This window comes from Bombina bombina, chromosome 3 (genome assembly GCF_027579735.1).
Source record: "Bombina bombina isolate aBomBom1 chromosome 3, aBomBom1.pri, whole genome shotgun sequence".
NCBI classification, from domain to species: Eukaryota; Metazoa; Chordata; class Amphibia; order Anura; family Bombinatoridae; genus Bombina; species Bombina bombina.
This window is the reverse complement of record NC_069501.1, coordinates 624,028,218-624,046,011: the sequence shown is the minus strand read 5'-3', so window position 1 is coordinate 624,046,011 and position 17,794 is coordinate 624,028,218. Positions and strand designations below refer to the sequence as shown.

At 38.7% G+C, this 17,794-nt stretch overlaps 1 protein-coding gene across 1 annotated transcript in view; it reads right to left on the bottom strand.

The window, feature by feature from the left end:
• The window catches only part of LOC128653771 (zinc finger and BTB domain-containing protein 8A.2-like), a 49,950-nt gene extending 33,567 nt beyond the window's left edge, over window positions 1–16,383 (bottom strand). Inside the window, exons 1-2 of the mRNA XM_053707258.1 lie at window positions 16,270–16,383; window positions 3,009–3,928 (exon numbers count right to left, since the gene is read on the bottom strand). Coding sequence (XP_053563233.1) covers window positions 3,009–3,915 — 907 coding nt within the window. The 5' untranslated portion in view covers window positions 3,916–3,928; window positions 16,270–16,383. The remainder of the gene's footprint in view (window positions 1–3,008; window positions 3,929–16,269) is intronic.
• Window positions 16,384–17,794: the final 1,411 nt, after the last annotated feature.

The window sequence follows — 17,794 nt, the reverse complement described above, 5'->3', positions numbered from 1 at the left end:
TTTTTATTGTCCCTTAAAGTAGATTGACTCAAGGTATCTGCGCATGGACAAGTAACAGCTGATGGAACCATAAGTAGTCATTGTGGAACATCTTGGTGTAACTTTGTGTCATGTACACATTGTAAATGTCATCTGTATTTTATTAAAAAAATTTACTTTTAAAATTGATGTTGCACCTTCTTCCTGTAATTTAACTAGAAACTGTGACATTCCTGTGAGAATATGAAGTGCATGCTCCAGGCTTCACATGCTTAAAGGGACAGTATACACCAATCTTCATTTAACTGCATGTAATAGACACTACTATAAAGAATAATATGCACAGATAATGATATAAAAGTCCAGTGTAAAACCTTTTAAAAACTTACTTAGAAGCTCCCAATTTAACACTGTTAATGAGATAAGCCTGGGACACCCACTGAAAGGGGCTGATAGCAGAACCTCCCCACTCCCCCTTCCCTGCATATCAAAACACCCATTATACAAACAGAAGCAGTCTGAAGTCTGTATACATCAGTATAAATCTGAAAATCAGCACAATGTTATTTAAAAATAAGCAAAACTATACATTTTTACAAAAACATACCCAGATGGGCTATATAAATGGATCATCTACAAAACATTTATGCAAAGAAAAATCTAGAGTATAATGTCCCTTTAACTCTGTTAAATTCTTATTTATAGCGGTTCTTTACTGGCCACAGCAAATGAGATAAAGAATAATCAAGGTTTTTTTTAATGGGTTTGTCCCTGGACTACAAATGCAAATTGTGTTGTGTTAGCAAAATTAAATTTTAAATACTTATAAAACATTTGTTTTCTATGCAGATCTTTTACAATGTAGTGCTTAATTGCTGATATATATTATAAATACAGTATGTTAGAAATAGCTCGCTGATCCTTTTATAGTAATATTAATAATTGTTCATGTTTTGACATTTATACCCGTCATATTCCTTACTTGTTAGACAATTACAATTAAAAAAAATAATAGCACCCTTCAGGGATGTAACTACAGTAGTGACAGTCCCAGTTCAGATGTTGCCCAGCTTTTAGGGGTTTGAGCATCCAGAACAAATATTTTGTGGAAAATATTTGTTATTATTCACTTATGGTTATGTAGCTTTAATGGTGGAACAATATAACTATTAGCAGTGGCTCTTTGGAAGTGGTGTTGTGCAATAAAGGGGGTGCTTTTCCTTGGGGCCCTGTGAGGTATAGTATTGCCCTGGTACCCTTCTATACCATTAGAGTTTGCGGTGGAAAAACATCATATACACCTCAGATGATTGTGGCTTTGTTTTCAAAGTAAGTCCAGTACATCTGATTAGCTGCCAATTGAATTATTTAACCCACACAAATACATAGACCATACAACTGGTAAATTGAGTTAAATTCCCAGACTGGCACAACATGAAAGGTGCTGATCACTGCACTAACATGGGCGCTGATTGGTAAATATGTAATGTACACGGACCAATCCTGTCAACTAGCCCCTGTACACGTGCACCAGGTGTGTACTTTTTGCGCTGAAGTTAAAAAAGGGCTAATATGGCCTATGTTTATGGTGAAGTGCAGTGCAATAGTCCTGTTGATTTCCATGTTCCTTCTAAATGCAAGGTTTTTTTCACTTAATTTTTCTCAACTAATTATATTAAAATGTAGTTTTTCAGTGTTCAGTTACATAAATCACACATAAATATTATGATTAATGAACCTTATAACTGACATTTTAGTTTAGAAAATGTTGAGATGAGGTTAAAGGGAACGGTTGTGTTTATTAATAAAAGTGAACTGAGCATGCCAAAAAAGCTGTGCCATAAAAATTAGATTTAAAAGAGGCCAAAATATATTTAAAGAGGTCAAGACTGTAAAACTGTTTACTTAGTGGAATACGACTGTCACAGTATTAGGTTAACACGGTGCAAAGTCACCAGAAAATGACACTATGGGCTAGATTTATTAAGCCCCTACGGCAGCAAGTTCTCTCAAGAACTTGCTCGCCTGGATTTATCAAGCAACGGTCACCAGACCGCTGCTTCCCTAACATCTACGCCACCTCTATTGTGGTGAAATTCAATCTCCTCGGTCGAGTCCGACCGAGGAGATTGACAGCTCCTGCCCGCGCGTGATTGGCTGTGCGCGGGCAGGATTGCACGTGAGCGCAAAATTGTGCTCGTGTGCAATGTTAATTACCTGCGGGTAATTTCGCCCAGCCATAGGCAAGCTGAGGTGTACAGGGGCAAGTATACGTGCCCCTGTACGCCTCAGCATTGATAAATCTAGCCCTATGGGGCCTATCTATCAAGCTCCGAATGGAACTTGATGCCCCTTGTTTCTGGCGAGCCTGCATGCTCACCAGAAACAGCAGTTATGAAGCAGCGGTCACAAAGACCGCTGCTTTATAACCCGTCCGCCTGCTCTGAGCAGGCGGATAGACATCGCCGGAAATCACCCCCCTGCTGGTGGCCCATTGGCCGCGAGTCTGAAGGGGGTGGTGTTGCACCAGCAGCTCTTGTGAGCTGCTGGTGCAATGCTGAATTTGAATACGGCGAGCGTATTGCTCGCCGTATTCAGCAAGGCACTGTCGGATCAGGTCCACCAGACCTTGATAAATAGAGGCCTATGACTAAATTCGCCATAGGGTGGATGTGCTCTTGCTATTGGTTGTACCACCCGCCTGTCAAATGCTGGAAAAAAAGGATTTAGCAATGAGGTGGCTGGTGGTGATTAAAAAGTATTTTTTTAATGCAAAATACTGGATTTTTGAAAAGCAACCTTGTAATAGGTTACCTAAATAATTATTTTATGTCATATTATGAAATTACTAGTGGATTTGAAGACACTATTAGCCATTAAGCTGTTGTATAAGTATGATAATTAACTAGAATGTTGAAAAGAACTTAGTGTGTTGCAAAAACTCATAATATAATAAGAAATCAACTGTTATCACAAAATAATTCAGCTGTCAGTTTATTTATTAGATCAAACCAGGTAGCCCTTCTCACCTTCTCCCCAGCCTCCTATGATGCCCATAATTGTTGGCATTGTGGCATATAGCTGGTCTGCTTTGGAAGCACTGGTCTTATGTGAAGACTTTCTCCTTTCTCTTTGTTGTGTTACAGTCCAGCAGTTGGGAATGGCCTCAGACTCCTGTGTAGGGTGGTACCCGCTCTGAGGTACATCCAATTCTGCATGGCAGATTTTGTCATTAGACTGTGGAATTCTGCAACCTCCTGTTTCTCCTCCAGGGTATGAAGGTGAGCTGGAAAACTGAGGTATCCTGTGGTGTCTGTTTGGGGTTTTATTAGAAGTTTCTGATATTTTGTCATTGGGGCCCGAGGGCAATGATCCAGTTCCAGGGTAGAACCCACAATTGTTCCAAGTATCCTCATCCTCTAAGCATACAGGAATATGCTCCTCTGATTGTGCAGATGGACAGTTGTTAACTCCCCATCCTGCATTATACAAACCACATTGGCTGGGAGTGGATCCAGGCTCTCTGTCTGACAAACCGAAGAAACTGTCTTTGTCCTTTTCATTGATGTCTAATGATGATTTGATAAACATCTTGCAAACACTTATAACATCTGTCATTTGCAAGTAACTTGCAGCTGACATGACTTCAATGACATTCTGCCCAGAAAGAGGCAACTTCCCAGAGTACACAAAGTCCAAGATGGCAGTAAAGGTGTCAGCAGAGAAGACATCAAAGGTGGCAGTGGTTGGTTGACCCATGTCTTTGCAGCTCTGAGACAGAAGCATCTTGAAGTAACCACTGCTGGCAAACAGGATGTTACGATGAGCCCTGAAAAGTTGACCTTCCACTAAAATGTGACAATCACAAAAAAGGTCTTTTTGTCGCTGCTCATCCAACTGTTGCAGAATACGGGTGTGATGTGATGCAAAATCCATTTTGAAAAGGCCCCTAAAAAAAGAGATGGAGGTTAGGATGGAGCAAGTATACAGTACATTAAAAAATACTTTAGCTATAGAAGGTGGATCCTCTTTAACTACTAACATTTGCAAAACACCCACACAGTTATATATATATTTTATAAGGCTATTTTAATTAGTCAGACTAGTTGGTTGACAAAGATAGTTAGGGTTTAGGCAGTCTCAGGATTTTTGGTAGGAACAAAGGCAAATTGGATGAGAAACATAATGTTTAAGATAGGAACAAAATGGTATAATTAATTCCAGTCGTCAGGATCCACTACCAAGTCAGATCAGTTAGACTACTTTGGATGGGGTAAGATTATTTAATGGGACCTTAGTTTTCCATAGCCTTGCAATAAATTAACAAATATGTGAGTGTGTTTTTAGAACATATTTAACACTTTGCTGTACTTGTTTCTCAGTCGCTAAGATCCACCCACCACCATACCTCTGAACATCTGCCAGATGATGTGTGAGGTTAAAAGCTTTTGGGTAATGGCCCACCAGTAATTTGTGTGTGTGTGTGTGTGGGGGAGGGAATCTGCATGGAATGGGTGGGTTATGTGCAGATGGGGGCTGTTGTGTCTGGAGAGGGCACAGTAAGTTACTTAAACCGGAACACTGAAAGGCTGTGAGCATTTCATACCTCTGAACCCATGATATTCATACAAGAGGCAGGACAGTTGGGAAGTATGCACCACTTGCCTTGTATGGATGAACTAATCTGGACTTGTTACTGGAGTAGTCAAGACTTGCCACAGTCGTTTTGTTAGCAAAATATATATTACTCCTCAGCAGGGCTGGCCTTTGGGGTGTGCCACCTGTGCAGTCCCACAGGGTACAACACCCCAGAGGGCGCCACTGGGTAATTCTGTTAACTAACTAAATCTTAATTCTGTTAACTGCCCAGTATAATTTCTAGAAAAAAAACGGACAAGCAAATGTCCATTTATTCTGGTCCTTGACTTTGTATCTGTTGTCCCCATGTGCTATGCAGTCTAGCAATCAGTATTCCTTCCTGGCTGAACTGCCTGTGCATGTGTAATAAATCTCTAATACAACGGCAATGGAAATCCTAGTAGCGGAGCAGTCCTCTTCTAAGCCTCCCTCTGACATGTCAGCCATGTGATGCATCAATAAGCAGTCATATGATGTGACCAGTGCAGCACGGGTGCTCTGCTTTGAAATCCTGGCTGTCACATCCCCTGGCTGTCTGAGGAAGGGGATGTAGAGTCCCCGAACGTTACATTTGTCACAGTAAATCTGATTTTTCAAATACCCAGTGAGTGCAAGTTTTATTGTCGTTATTGTGCATACCACTAGCACCCTGGTAGTTGATTGGAAGGTGAGAGTGCACATCCTGGCAACATTATATATATATATATATATATATATATATATATATATATATATATATATATATATATATATATATATATATATATATACACACATACACACACACACACACACACATTATATATATATATATATATATATATATATACACACACACACATACATACACACATGTATATACACATATTTCAGTTATTGGTTTCACTTGCAGTAGTTGCCATTCACAGTGCAATATTTTACATTGTTCCAACAGATACTATTCAGGTACAAAAATCATACCCAGAATGTGAAAAAGGACAGTGTTTGTGTGTTTATAAAGTTTGTAGATAAGAAGTGCAAATATAACAGCCAAGTTTTAATGATGCTTTAGAAAAAAAGAAAAAAGAAATAATTTGATCAGGAGGGGTTGAGGACTTAATATTGATTGTACAAAACTTATAATTAACACTATGTGGAAGATAAGGTCAAAATACCTACTGAATTCTGCTTGATTATGGATCTGAAGCACTAATTGGGAAAAGCACATCTTCCCCCTTCACTCATAAACACACACAATTATAGGGCTATCAGTTTGTAATTCCAATAATGAGGCTGATGGAGCAACAGTCACATAAAAAAGAGAGAGGAATTCAAATGGAGATAGCACGCAGACCTAGTTTGTCATGAAAGTGACACTGTATATGTGTATATATACTATATATGTATATATGAGGGTGTGAGTATGTGCATATAAAACATAATTTATGTAAGAACTTACCTGATAAATTAATTTCTTTCATATTGGCAAGAGTCCATGAGCTAGTGACGTATGGAATATACATTCCTACCAGGAGGGGGCAAAGTGTCCCAAACCTCAAATGCCTATAAATACACCTCCCACCACACCCACAACTCAGTTTAACGAATAGCCAAGAAGTGAGGTGATAAAATAAGGAGTAAAAAAGCATACAAAAAGAGGAACTGGAAATATAATTGTGCTTTTATACAAAAAAAAATCATAACCACCACAAAAAAAGGGTGGGTCTCATGGACTCTTGCCAATATGAAAATTTAAAAATTAAATCCATACAAAAAATAAGCCTTTCTTATAAATTTCAAAGAAAAAAAAACTTAAATCACAAGAAGAAGAATCAAACTGAGACAGCTGCCTGAAGAACTTTTCTACCAAAGACTGCTTCAGAAGAAGCAAATACATTAAAATGGTAAAATTTAGTAAATGTATGCAAACAAGACCAAGTTGCTGCTTTGCAAATCTGATCAACCGAAGCATCATTCTTAAAAGCCCAAGAAGTGGCAACTGATCTAGTAGAATGAGCTGTAATTCTCTGAGGCGGAGACTGTCCTACCTCCAAGTAAGCCTTGTGAATCAAAAGCTTTAACCAAGATGCCAAAGAATGGCTGAGGTTTTCTGACCTTCCCTAGGACCAGAAAAAACAACAAATAGACTAGAATTCTTTCTGAAATCTTTAGTAACTTCGACATATTATTTCAAGGCTCTTGCAACATCCAAAGAATGTAAAGATTTTTCAAGAGTATTCTTAGGATTAGGACACAAGGAAGGAACAGCAATTTCCCTACTAATGTTGTTAGAATTCACAAACTTAGGAAGAAATTTAAACAAAGTCTGTAAAACAGCTTTATCCTGATGGAAAATCAGAAAAGGAGAAATCACAAGAGAGAGCACACAATTCAGAAACTCTTCTAGCTGAAGAGATAGCCAAAAGGAACAATACTTTCCAAGAAAGTAGTTTAATATCCAAAGAATACATAGGGGCATGAATGGAGCTTGATGCCCCGTGTTTCTGCAGGCTCGCCAGAAACAGCAGTTATGAAGCAGCGGTCACAAAGACCGCTGCTCCATAACCTGTCCACCTGCTCTGAGCAGGCGGACACACATCGCCGGAAATCAACCCGATCAAGTACGATCGGGTTGACTGACACCCCCTGCTGGCGGCCGATTGGCCGCGAGTCTGCAGGGGGCGGAAGGGGGCGGCGTTGAGGCTATAGCCTCAAACGGAGGAGCCTGCAAAGCCTTAAAACCAAATTATGACTCCAAGGAGGATAAATTGATTTAATAACTGGCTTGATATGAACCAAAGCCTGAACAAAACAGTGAATGTCAGGAAGATTAGCAATCTTTCTTATGAAATAAAACAGAAAGAGCTGAGATTTGTCCCTTCAAAGTACTTGAAGACAAACCTTTATCCAAACCATCCTAAAGAAATTATAAAATTCTAGGAATTCTAAAAGAATGCCAAGAGAATTTATGAGAAGAACACCATAAAATATGGGGTTTCCAAACCTGATAATACATGTTCCTTGAAACAGACTTATAAGCCTGCAACATAGTGATAAAAACTGAGTCAGAGAAACCTCTATGACTAAACACTAAACAATTTCCATACCTTCAAATTAGTAGTTTGAAATCCCGATGGAAAAATAGCCCCTAAAACAAGAGGGCTGGCCAAAGAGAAAGAGAGGGCTGGCCCGAACAAGATCCACATACCAAACCTGTGAGGCCATGCTGATGCTATCAGAAACACATGAGACTGTCCAATATGATCTTGGAGATCACCTTTGGAAGAAAAAAACATAGGCGGAAAGATGTAGCCAGGTTGCAAAACCAAGACACTGCTTATGCATCCACCATTTCCGCATGGGGATCCCTGAAAAGGTACCTGGGAAATTGAGAGAACACATCTATATAGAGATACCACTCTCCCGGATGTAAAGACTGACGGCTGAGATAATCCACCTCCCAAATGTCTAAACCTGAGATATAAATCATAGAAATTAGACAGGATATGAATTCCACCTAAGAACGTATTCAAGATACTTCTTAATTGCTAAGGAACTGTGAGTCCCTATTTGATGATTGGCATATGCCACAGTTGTGATATTGCCTGTCTGAAACCAAAATGAAAAGTTCTCTCCTAAAAGAGGCCAAGTCTGAAAGAGCTCTGAAAATTGCATGGAGTTCCAAAATATCGATTGGAAACCTTGCCTCTTGAGGTTTCCAAACCCCTTGTGCTGTCAGAGACCCTTAGACTGCTCCCCAACCTGCAAGACTTGCATCCATTAAGAATACAGTCCAGGAAGGACGAACAAAAGGAGGTCCCCTGAATAAAACTATGATAGTCTAATCACCAAATCAGAGACAGTTGAGTGTTGGGATTTAAGCATATCAACTGTGATATCTGAAAACAATCCCTGCACCATTGATTCAGTATGCAAAGCAAAAGAGGTCTCAGATGAAAAACGAGCAAAGGGAACCACGCCCGATGCTGCAGTTATGAGACCTAAAACTTCCATGCACATAGCCACAGAAAGGAATGTTCTAGACTGTAAGTTAGACAGGCTGAACACTGAATCCATCTAGAAACCCAAAAAGAGGTGACCCTTGTCTGAGGAATCACAAAACTCTTAGGTAAATTAAATCCTCTAACCATGTCTTGAAGAAACAAAACTAGATTATTCATGAGAGATTCTTATAAAAGAAAAGATTAAGCTAATACCAATATACCATCCAAGTAAGGAAACACCACAATACCCTACTGTCTTATTACAGAAAGAAGGGCACCTAGAACCTTTGAAAAGATTCATAAAGCTGTTGCTAAACCAAATGGAAAAGTGATAAATTGGTAAAGCTTATCTAAAAAGAGAATCTCATAAACCACAAGTGGTCTGAATGAAATAAAATATGAGGATAAACATCCTGTAAAATGGAGTGGACATGAAATGACCTTGCTGAACAAAAAGGCATAATAGTCCTTATAATCGCCAACTTGAAAGTTGAGACTCTAACAAAACAATAAAAGTCTTCAGATCCAAGATTAGACTGAATAAACCTTTCTTCTTTGGGACAAAGAATAGAATTCAATAGAACCCCAATTCCTATTCCTGCTAAACAACTGGTAAAATCACTCCTGAAATAAATTCACAGAGTGTACTGAGAAAGAAAGAATCTTCCCATTGAAGGTCTCATTCTAAAAATCTATTCAAACCCTAAGAATAATATAGATTTTGGGCTGAATTAATCCAAAAACAATTTAATCTGCCCCCCACCAAAAGTACTGGTTTGAGAACCGCACCTTCATGCAGTCTAATAACAAGTAATTATATAGCGTTTTTCTCCCAGAAAGATACAAAAAACACTTTTTCAGTGCAGACACTCTGAGTTAACCAAATTAGCAGCTGATAAAAACAGTTGTTATTATTACCCAAATAAATGGTATACAATAAATTGACCTCAAAAGGCAGAATGGCTGTATTAACCCTACAGAGGATATGACTCTATGACCCTTGGATCTAGAACAAACGTTTTTAGTCAGGACATTCCCCAACTGATCTACATCACCGGACTAAAAGTAGGGCAGAAAAACTCTAAAGCTCCAGAAATAGTTGAGATAATAGAAATCAAACAAATTATTATCCTAACAAGATAGAGATAATAAAATATATTTGAAACCATAATAATAGATATAGTAATCATAATTAAATAAATACATCTGAAGTAAATAAACAGAGTTATATACTTGAGAATCTGAAACTGCTTATGCTAACTGTTCAACAAAGGTTGAGAGAACAGTAATGTCAGCCACAGATAAGGCTGAGCTAAAAATATAAACAGTACGTGAATATGCTCTACTAAGGTTATATTCAAATTCTAAAGAATCCTGAAAATAAGTACCAATTTCCATAGAAATAGTAGTACAGTCCCAAGAGGGAATCAGGATAACCATTCTCTAGAATATAATACAGATAGTATATTGAATAGGAAAAGACCTCAAGAGTAAAAATATTAAAATCCAGATTTGAAAAGGATTATTAACATAGTTAATAGGAGGACTAGACTCCTAAAAGCTATAAATAACAAAATTTCCTTAACAAAGAACAAAAAATGTTGAAATGAAAAATAAGGATTTTTTTTAACAAACTGTCTGATACAGGATCCTTTGAGCCAAAGAAACCTTAATCAGTAAAATAAACTTAAAGGGACACTGTACCCAATTTTTTTCTTTTGTAATTCAGAAAGAGCATGCAATTTTAAGCAACTTTCTAATTTACTCCTATTATCAATTTTTCTTCGTTCTCTTGCTATCATTATTTGAAAAAGAAGGCATCTAAGCTTTTTTTTGGTTTCAGTACTCTGGACAGCACTTTTTTATTGGTGGATGAATTTATCCACCAATCAGCAAGGACAACCCAGGTTGTTCACCAAAAATGGGCCGGCATCTAAACTTACATTCTTGCATTTCAAATAAAGATACCAAGAGAATGAAGAAAATTTGATAATAGGAGTAAATTAGAAAGTTGCTTAAAATTTCATGCTCAATCTGAATCACAAAAGAAAATTTTTGGGTACAGTGTCCCTTTAAGTATGCTGTCGGTCAAAACAGAATTAATTAAATCTTAAAGTGACACTGAACCCAATTTTTTTCTTTTGTGATTCAGATAGAGCATGCAATTTTAAGCAACTTTCTAATTTGCTCCTATTATCAAATGTTCTTCATTCTCTTGGTATTTTTATTTGAAAAGCAAGAATGTAAGTTTAGATGCCGGCCCATTTTTGATGAACAACTTGGGTTGTTCTTGCTGATTGGTGGATACATTTATCCACCAATAAACAAGTGCTATCCAGGGTTCTGACTTTCTTTTTCAAATAAAGATAGCAAGAGAACGAAGAAAAAATGATAATAGGAGTAAATTAGAAAGTTGCTTAAAATTGCATGCTCTATCTGAATCATGAAAGAAAAAAATTTGGGTTCAGTGTCCCTTTAACAATTTTGAAAAGATGTCGTAAGTTTACTTAAAGGCATAATAGCAGCCATAACCTTTTATGATATAAGCAAAAACATGTGATGTTAGCAGATGAAATCAAGTACATGAAGTAAGTAAAAAACAGTAAATGTTATTGTACATGTAGAAACATTACTAGCATAAAATATGATAAATAAATGCCACATAATTGAGCTGAAGAAATAACAACAGCTTAATAATGAAAAGAACACACTTAGCTTTGTAGAATTGTGTTTCAGGGCATCATAGTTTCTACAGTAACAGAGTCAGGATCAGAATGAGACATCTCGCAAAATGTAAAAGAAAAAGAAGATTTAAAAAACAAAAAATAAAATAAAAAAGCAGGCATACTAGCTTTCAAAATTCATGAAAACAGCGAGCAATAGAGGGAGAAGGGTAAAATAACAAAATTTTGGCACCAAGAATGACGCATTACGCAAAAGGAAGTAAAACATTTTTGGTGCAAAACCAACACCAGAAAATGACACAACTCGCGTCATAACAAACAAGATTTTGCGCCAAAACAACTAGCATCAACAAAGACGCAGAAAATAACGAAATTTGCGCCAGGCTCCATTGGGATTAACTGCCTGGGTTGCTTGGAACTATGTAGCTGTCCGTCAGTGTTCAGGGCTGTAGAGTTTGCTGTGGCTTAGGATGTGTACCCAGTCCAGTCTGTAAGTGCGGTCCATTCCTGTGTTTTGTATTTACATAGGGGAGGTTACAAAAGCCTGTGTCACCCTGGGAGGTTCCCAGTTGGTTTGTTTGGAAGTATGCATTGTGTGGGTGCTGGTTTAGGGTCCCAGGAAGGGGGAGACCTTGTCGTGGTCCTGGGCTTGATCCTTTGGCACCAAATGTAACTGACTTCCCCCAGTTTTGCTTTTAAACATTACTGTGAATCTGCTGGCGAGTGCCAAGTTTTCTGTGTTTTTTTTTTTTTTTTAAAACAGCTGGCAAACAATTTAACCCCTTAACGACCAAGGACATTCCAGGGACGTCCTGCAAAAACTGTTAGTGACAATGGACGTACCTGGTACGTCCTTAGTCTAATTGATTGCTTCCAGCAGCTCTCAGGGTATTGCAGTGATGCCTCGATATTGAGGCATCCTCCAATAGCCTTTTTCAAGCATCCAATGCAAAGAGAGACACTCTCTGATGCAGAGAGAGCGATGGTGCCGATCGTTGGTGGGTGGGAGCTTAGCAGTGAGGTGGGTGGACAGCCCATCGCTACCCGGCATCCGGTTCCTGTAAGTGCAATGTGCCGGGAGCATGCGAGGGTGCGCATGTGTGTGCGTGCACGCATCAACCACTGCCACCAATGATCAATGAATTGCAGCGTGAGAGGGAGGGGGGGGGGGAATTAAAATAAATAAATATCAAAGGATTTGGGAGGGGGAGGGGGCAGATTCACTACAGATAAAGCTATATTTTATTAAAAAAAAAAAACTTTGTTTTTGGGGGCAAACTGGGTACTGGCAGACAGCTGCCAGTACCCAAGATAGAGGCAAATAGGTAGCGGGGGGAGGGTCAGGGAGATTGGGGGCTAAGGGGGGGGGGGGGGGTCTATCACAGCTGAATAAATAATTTAAAAAAAAAAACAACAACAAAAAACAACTTATTTTAGTACTGGCAGACTTTCTGCCAGTACTTAAGATGGTGGGAACAATTGTGGAGTGGGGGAGGGAAGAGAGCTGTTTGGGAGGGATCAGGGGGTGGGATGTGTCAGGTGGGAGGCTGATCTCTACACTAAAGCTAAAATTAACCCTGCAAGCTCCCTATAAGCTACCGAATTAACCCTTTCACTGCTGGTTATAATACAAGTGTGGTGTGCAGCGACATTTAGCGGCCTTCTAATTGACAAAAAGGAACGTCAATGCCATATATGTCTGCTATTTCTGTACAAAGGGGATCCCAGAGAAGCATTTACAACCATTTGTAAATATATAGAAAAAAAGAGGGCGACCCCTAGTGCAAATCAATGGTGGAGATAAGTAAATATCAACTTGCGGTAACAAAGGAATACTCACAAATTGTGTTGCACACTTTAGTGCAAATGGAGCGTACTAGGTATATTATGGTGACCTAGTGCACATTTGTACCCAGGCTAGGCTGCTGCAGTTGGAAATGGAATCCATAATTGCACAAGCTGTTTGTAAATAATTTCAGTGAGAAACCTAAAGTTTGTGACATAATTTGTGAAAAAGTGAACAATTTTTTTTTATTTGATCGCATTTGGCGGTGAAATGGTGGCATGAAATATACCAAAATAGGCCTAGATCAATACTTTGGGTTGTCTTCTAAAAAAAAAAAATATATACATGTCAAGAGATATTCACGGATTCCTGACAGATAGTGTTCCAATGTAACTATCGCTAATTTTGGAAAAAAAGTGGTTTGGAAATAGCAAAGTGCTACTTTTACTTATTGCCCTATAACTTGCAAAAAAAGCAAAGAACATGTAAACATTGGGTATTTCTAAACTCAGGACAAAATTTAGAAACTATTTAGCATGGGTGTTTTTTTGGTGGTTGTAGATGAGTAACAGATTGTGGGGGTCAAAGTTAGAAAAAGTGTGTTTTTTTCCATTTTTTTATCATATTTTATCTTTTTTTATAGTAAATTATATGATATGATAAAAATAATGGTATCTTTATTTAAAGTCCATTTAATGGCGAGAAAAACGGTATATAATATGTGTGGGTACAGTAAAGGGGTAAGAGGAAAATTACAGCTAAACACAAACACTGCAGAAATGTAAAAATAGCCCTTGTCCTTAAAGGGACATAAAACCCAAGTTTTTTCTTTCATGATTACGATAGAACACACAATTTTAAACAACTTTTCGATTTACTTCTCTTATCAATTTTCTTTGTTTTCTTGTTATCCTTTGTTGAAAAGCTGGGATGCAACAATGTTATACATTAGCAGGAGCACTAGATGGCAGCACTATTTCCTGTCATGTAGAGCTTCAGGCATGTGCACGCTACCTACCTAGGTATCCCTTCAACAAAGAATAACATGAGAATGAAGCAAATTTGATAATAGAAGTAAATTGGAAACTTTTTTTAAATTGTATTCTCTATCTAAATAATGAAATAATTTTTGTTGGGTTTAATGTCCCTTTAAGGGTAAGAAAATTGAAAAAATGTCTGGTCATTAAGGGGTTAATAGTATTGGGCTGCACAAACAATTTAATAGTGGAGGAGGTCACGTAATGCCAGTGCGCAGAGGCGCGCAAGGTCACGTACTGACATGCGATGACATCACATGCACAGTGCCGGTGTTACGTTAAGGGGCCGAACTTTTGAAAAGAGCGAACCATGTCACTTCCTGTGACGTTACATCAGCTTTTGTACACATTTTGGCCCTAAAGCGCATGCATGCCAGCGTCATCACATACCTGGCCGCATACGTCACTGGGAAAATATTTTGGGAAAATATTTAGACCTGTGAAATTCAGAAGCCTTTCTATAGCGCATGCGTGGTATTTTCTATCACAAATGGGGGGGGTTTATGGAAAGCTGTTTATTCTCCTCGGCAATATTCTGAAGTCTGCCCCCCCACTGCAACTACTCCCATTAAGCCGAGTCTCCGTGCGTGTAATGACAAACAGCCACTCGGCTATCGCCACTGCTTCTTCTGCTGATCCAATGAAGCTTTTCACAGGCTCCCTTCAATGTCATTGTTTAAACATTTGTTGCAGCAGTAAGCATTGGATACACGCATTGGCGATACACGCACGGAGACTCAGCTTAATGGGAGTAGTTGCAGTGGACTTCCGAATATTGCTGAGGAGAAGAATAAACAGCTTTCCATAACCCCCTCATTTGTGATAGAAAATCCCATGCATGCGCTATAGAAAGGCTTCTGAATTTCACAGGTCTAAATATTTTCCCAGTGACGTATGCGACCAGGTATGTGATGACGCTGGCACGCATGCGCATTAGGGCCAAAATGTGTACAACAGCTGATGTAACGTCACAGGAAGTGACATGGTTCGCTCTTTTCAAAAGTTTGGCCCCTTAACAGAACACCGGCATGGGACGGACTTACTTCAAGCGTGGCATCATATTTTTTTCCCTTTCCTTTTTTGTTGATGTTTAGGTGAACGTGGGGGGGCGCACAGGGTGCCTGAACACCTAAGGCCGGCCCTGCTTCTCAGGTCTGCATTAAACCTTCTAACTCCTGAGTACATTTAGGTCAAACATATATATGCTTGCTCCTTATTCCCTCACTTGCCATATGGTTAATTGAAACAACATCTGAGTTTGAAATTGACTATGTCTTTAAATAAATTGCCCTTACAGAACCCAGAATAGTTTTTTGCAATGGCATTTCTTTTATTTAGAAAAAAACATATGGGAAAGTGCATACATATCCTAAAAGAAGGCCTTCTTCATAAGGGACACTTGTCAACTACATAGCTCAGTAGGACAATATGACAGGAGACAGCAAAAAAAAAATCAATATTTATATGTTTTTCAAACATAAGTCCCCGGTAAATACTTATAGTCCGTCCCTCCTGTCAAAGAAGAAAACCCACTGCAGTTGGATGCTCATTTATTTGTTTATTTTGTATTAGCAGCGCTTTATTATTGTTATTATTATTAATAATTTATTTTAAATCACACCGTACAGTCACCATCCATAACCAACGTAATATTCATGTTGTATTAAAGGGCGGGGCTTTTGCATAAGCGCTACCATGACAACAAACTGAGGCAGTATTTTCAGATAATAAAGCTTCTCATTGGTGGTTTATTTGCTGCTCTTATTTTACAAAAGACTCTGATTGACTCATGTCGCTGTCATTCAAAATGTGGGAAATATTTACTTCTGATGTGCTCTGATTGGTTGCACTATCAGTCTATCATCCCTCACCCATTTCGGGGTTTCAGGGCACAGGGGATGGCCAAATACACCCTGACTTACACAGTGAGCGCACTACTGGTGTGCACTGAGGGTATCTGAGTGGTGCTGTAACTAAACACATATCCTAGGGGTAGAATGTGACCCGAGAGCTGTAGAACCCTTGTTTTATTTGCTCATCTAGTGTTCGAGAGGTAATATCCCAATGAAAGCTCTCGATGTCCTTCCGCTCCCGGGTCACCAGGCTGCAGTGTGTACGCTTTAATTCATAGACAAACAACCCTACCGGTGATTTCCACTTACCAGTTTTCCCTTTTTCCTGCTCACACCCGCTTTAGGGTTCACAGTTGATGCTTCCGTCGCCCGAATGTTCGGACAAAGAGTCTTGTCACGTGACAACGCCCGAGGGCTGAGACTGTCTTAAAGGGGCCGCGCCCGAGTAGTGGGGGAGTTTCTGGGGCAACTTGCCAGAGTGCATTACGTGTCTAGGATGATTAAGGGTGTGTGACACCCATTGTATGACTAAGGTATAGGGTGTGTTTGTCACCCAGGGTGGAGTTTGAGAAGATTTGGAGCAAGACATTGCAAAGTGAAGGTGTGAAATTTCTTGGAATTAGGTGTGTGGGTAATAAAATCAGTTTTCATGACTAACTTCAGATCATTATGTTTCATATGTAAGATTGATTGGTAGTTTATTTCAATTGGGGAGTTTAGTCATTCCTTTATAACATCTTTGTACAATAAAATACAACTTAGTGGTTTCACAACGTTAAAGTGAAGGTAAACTAAACTGCTCTGCAATGAATATATCAAGCAAAATCAATATTATGTTCATTCATCATTATTTCTCAATTTCAATATTACCTTAGATATTAGCTTTATTTCGCATCGATTATGCCATCCTAAAATCAACCCGTAATTAATTTTTTTTTTTCTAAACAACGGTCACATTGTTTAATCATCCAATTGATTCTTTGGCCGTTAGGTGGCCGTCAAATGACGTAATGAGTGGATGCTTCTTTCTGCTCATGCGTAAACTTCTGTAGTTCATACTAGCAAAGCGAGCGCGTCCACGTTTAGCGCATGCGCATTAACACGATCATTTGGCAGGCATTGTTACAACCGCATCGGATCCGCAAACGGCAAAAGTATGCGCATGCGCCCTGGTTAGATGCTCGATGTGCACAAGCCCAGTAGACACGTATAGAGCGGGTGGGACCGCTCTATACGTCACTGTCTAAGAAAGCAGGAAATGCTGAATGGGAGGAGAATCGCAAGGCAACGAGCATAAAAATAACGGTATATAAATAATGTTAAAAATAGACTTATTGCAAAAAAAAACTTAGCGACTGGGTTTAGCACAGGAAAAGGATTATAAATATCATTTTTTAATGCCCAAACTTTACCTTCACTTTAAGTGAAAGTTAACTTACGTTTGCGATCCACAGTTATATTATTTACCCAAAAATAATAGCAGTTTCATTCATAATTTTTTTCCTATTTTTCTATTTACAGAGTTATCGCCGCAATAAATTACATTTTTTCTATCTCCTAAAAATGATAAAAAGTGATAACTAAGCGCCAACTATATAACACAACAGACCTCCAGCTCTAATAAATTGGCACCTAGTTGCCAAAGGGTAGATTCGATTTTAGGGTATGATATCAGAGCGACAAACAATCGTAGGTAGGGTCTATGGGCAGATAGTAGGGTATGATATATGATAGGGTATTTGACTATCTTTTCTATCTCCTAAATTAGCCCGTTATTTACTCACTTTTTTCCTGCCTTGGTCACGTTTTAGATCTACCCAATTGAAATTCTGGC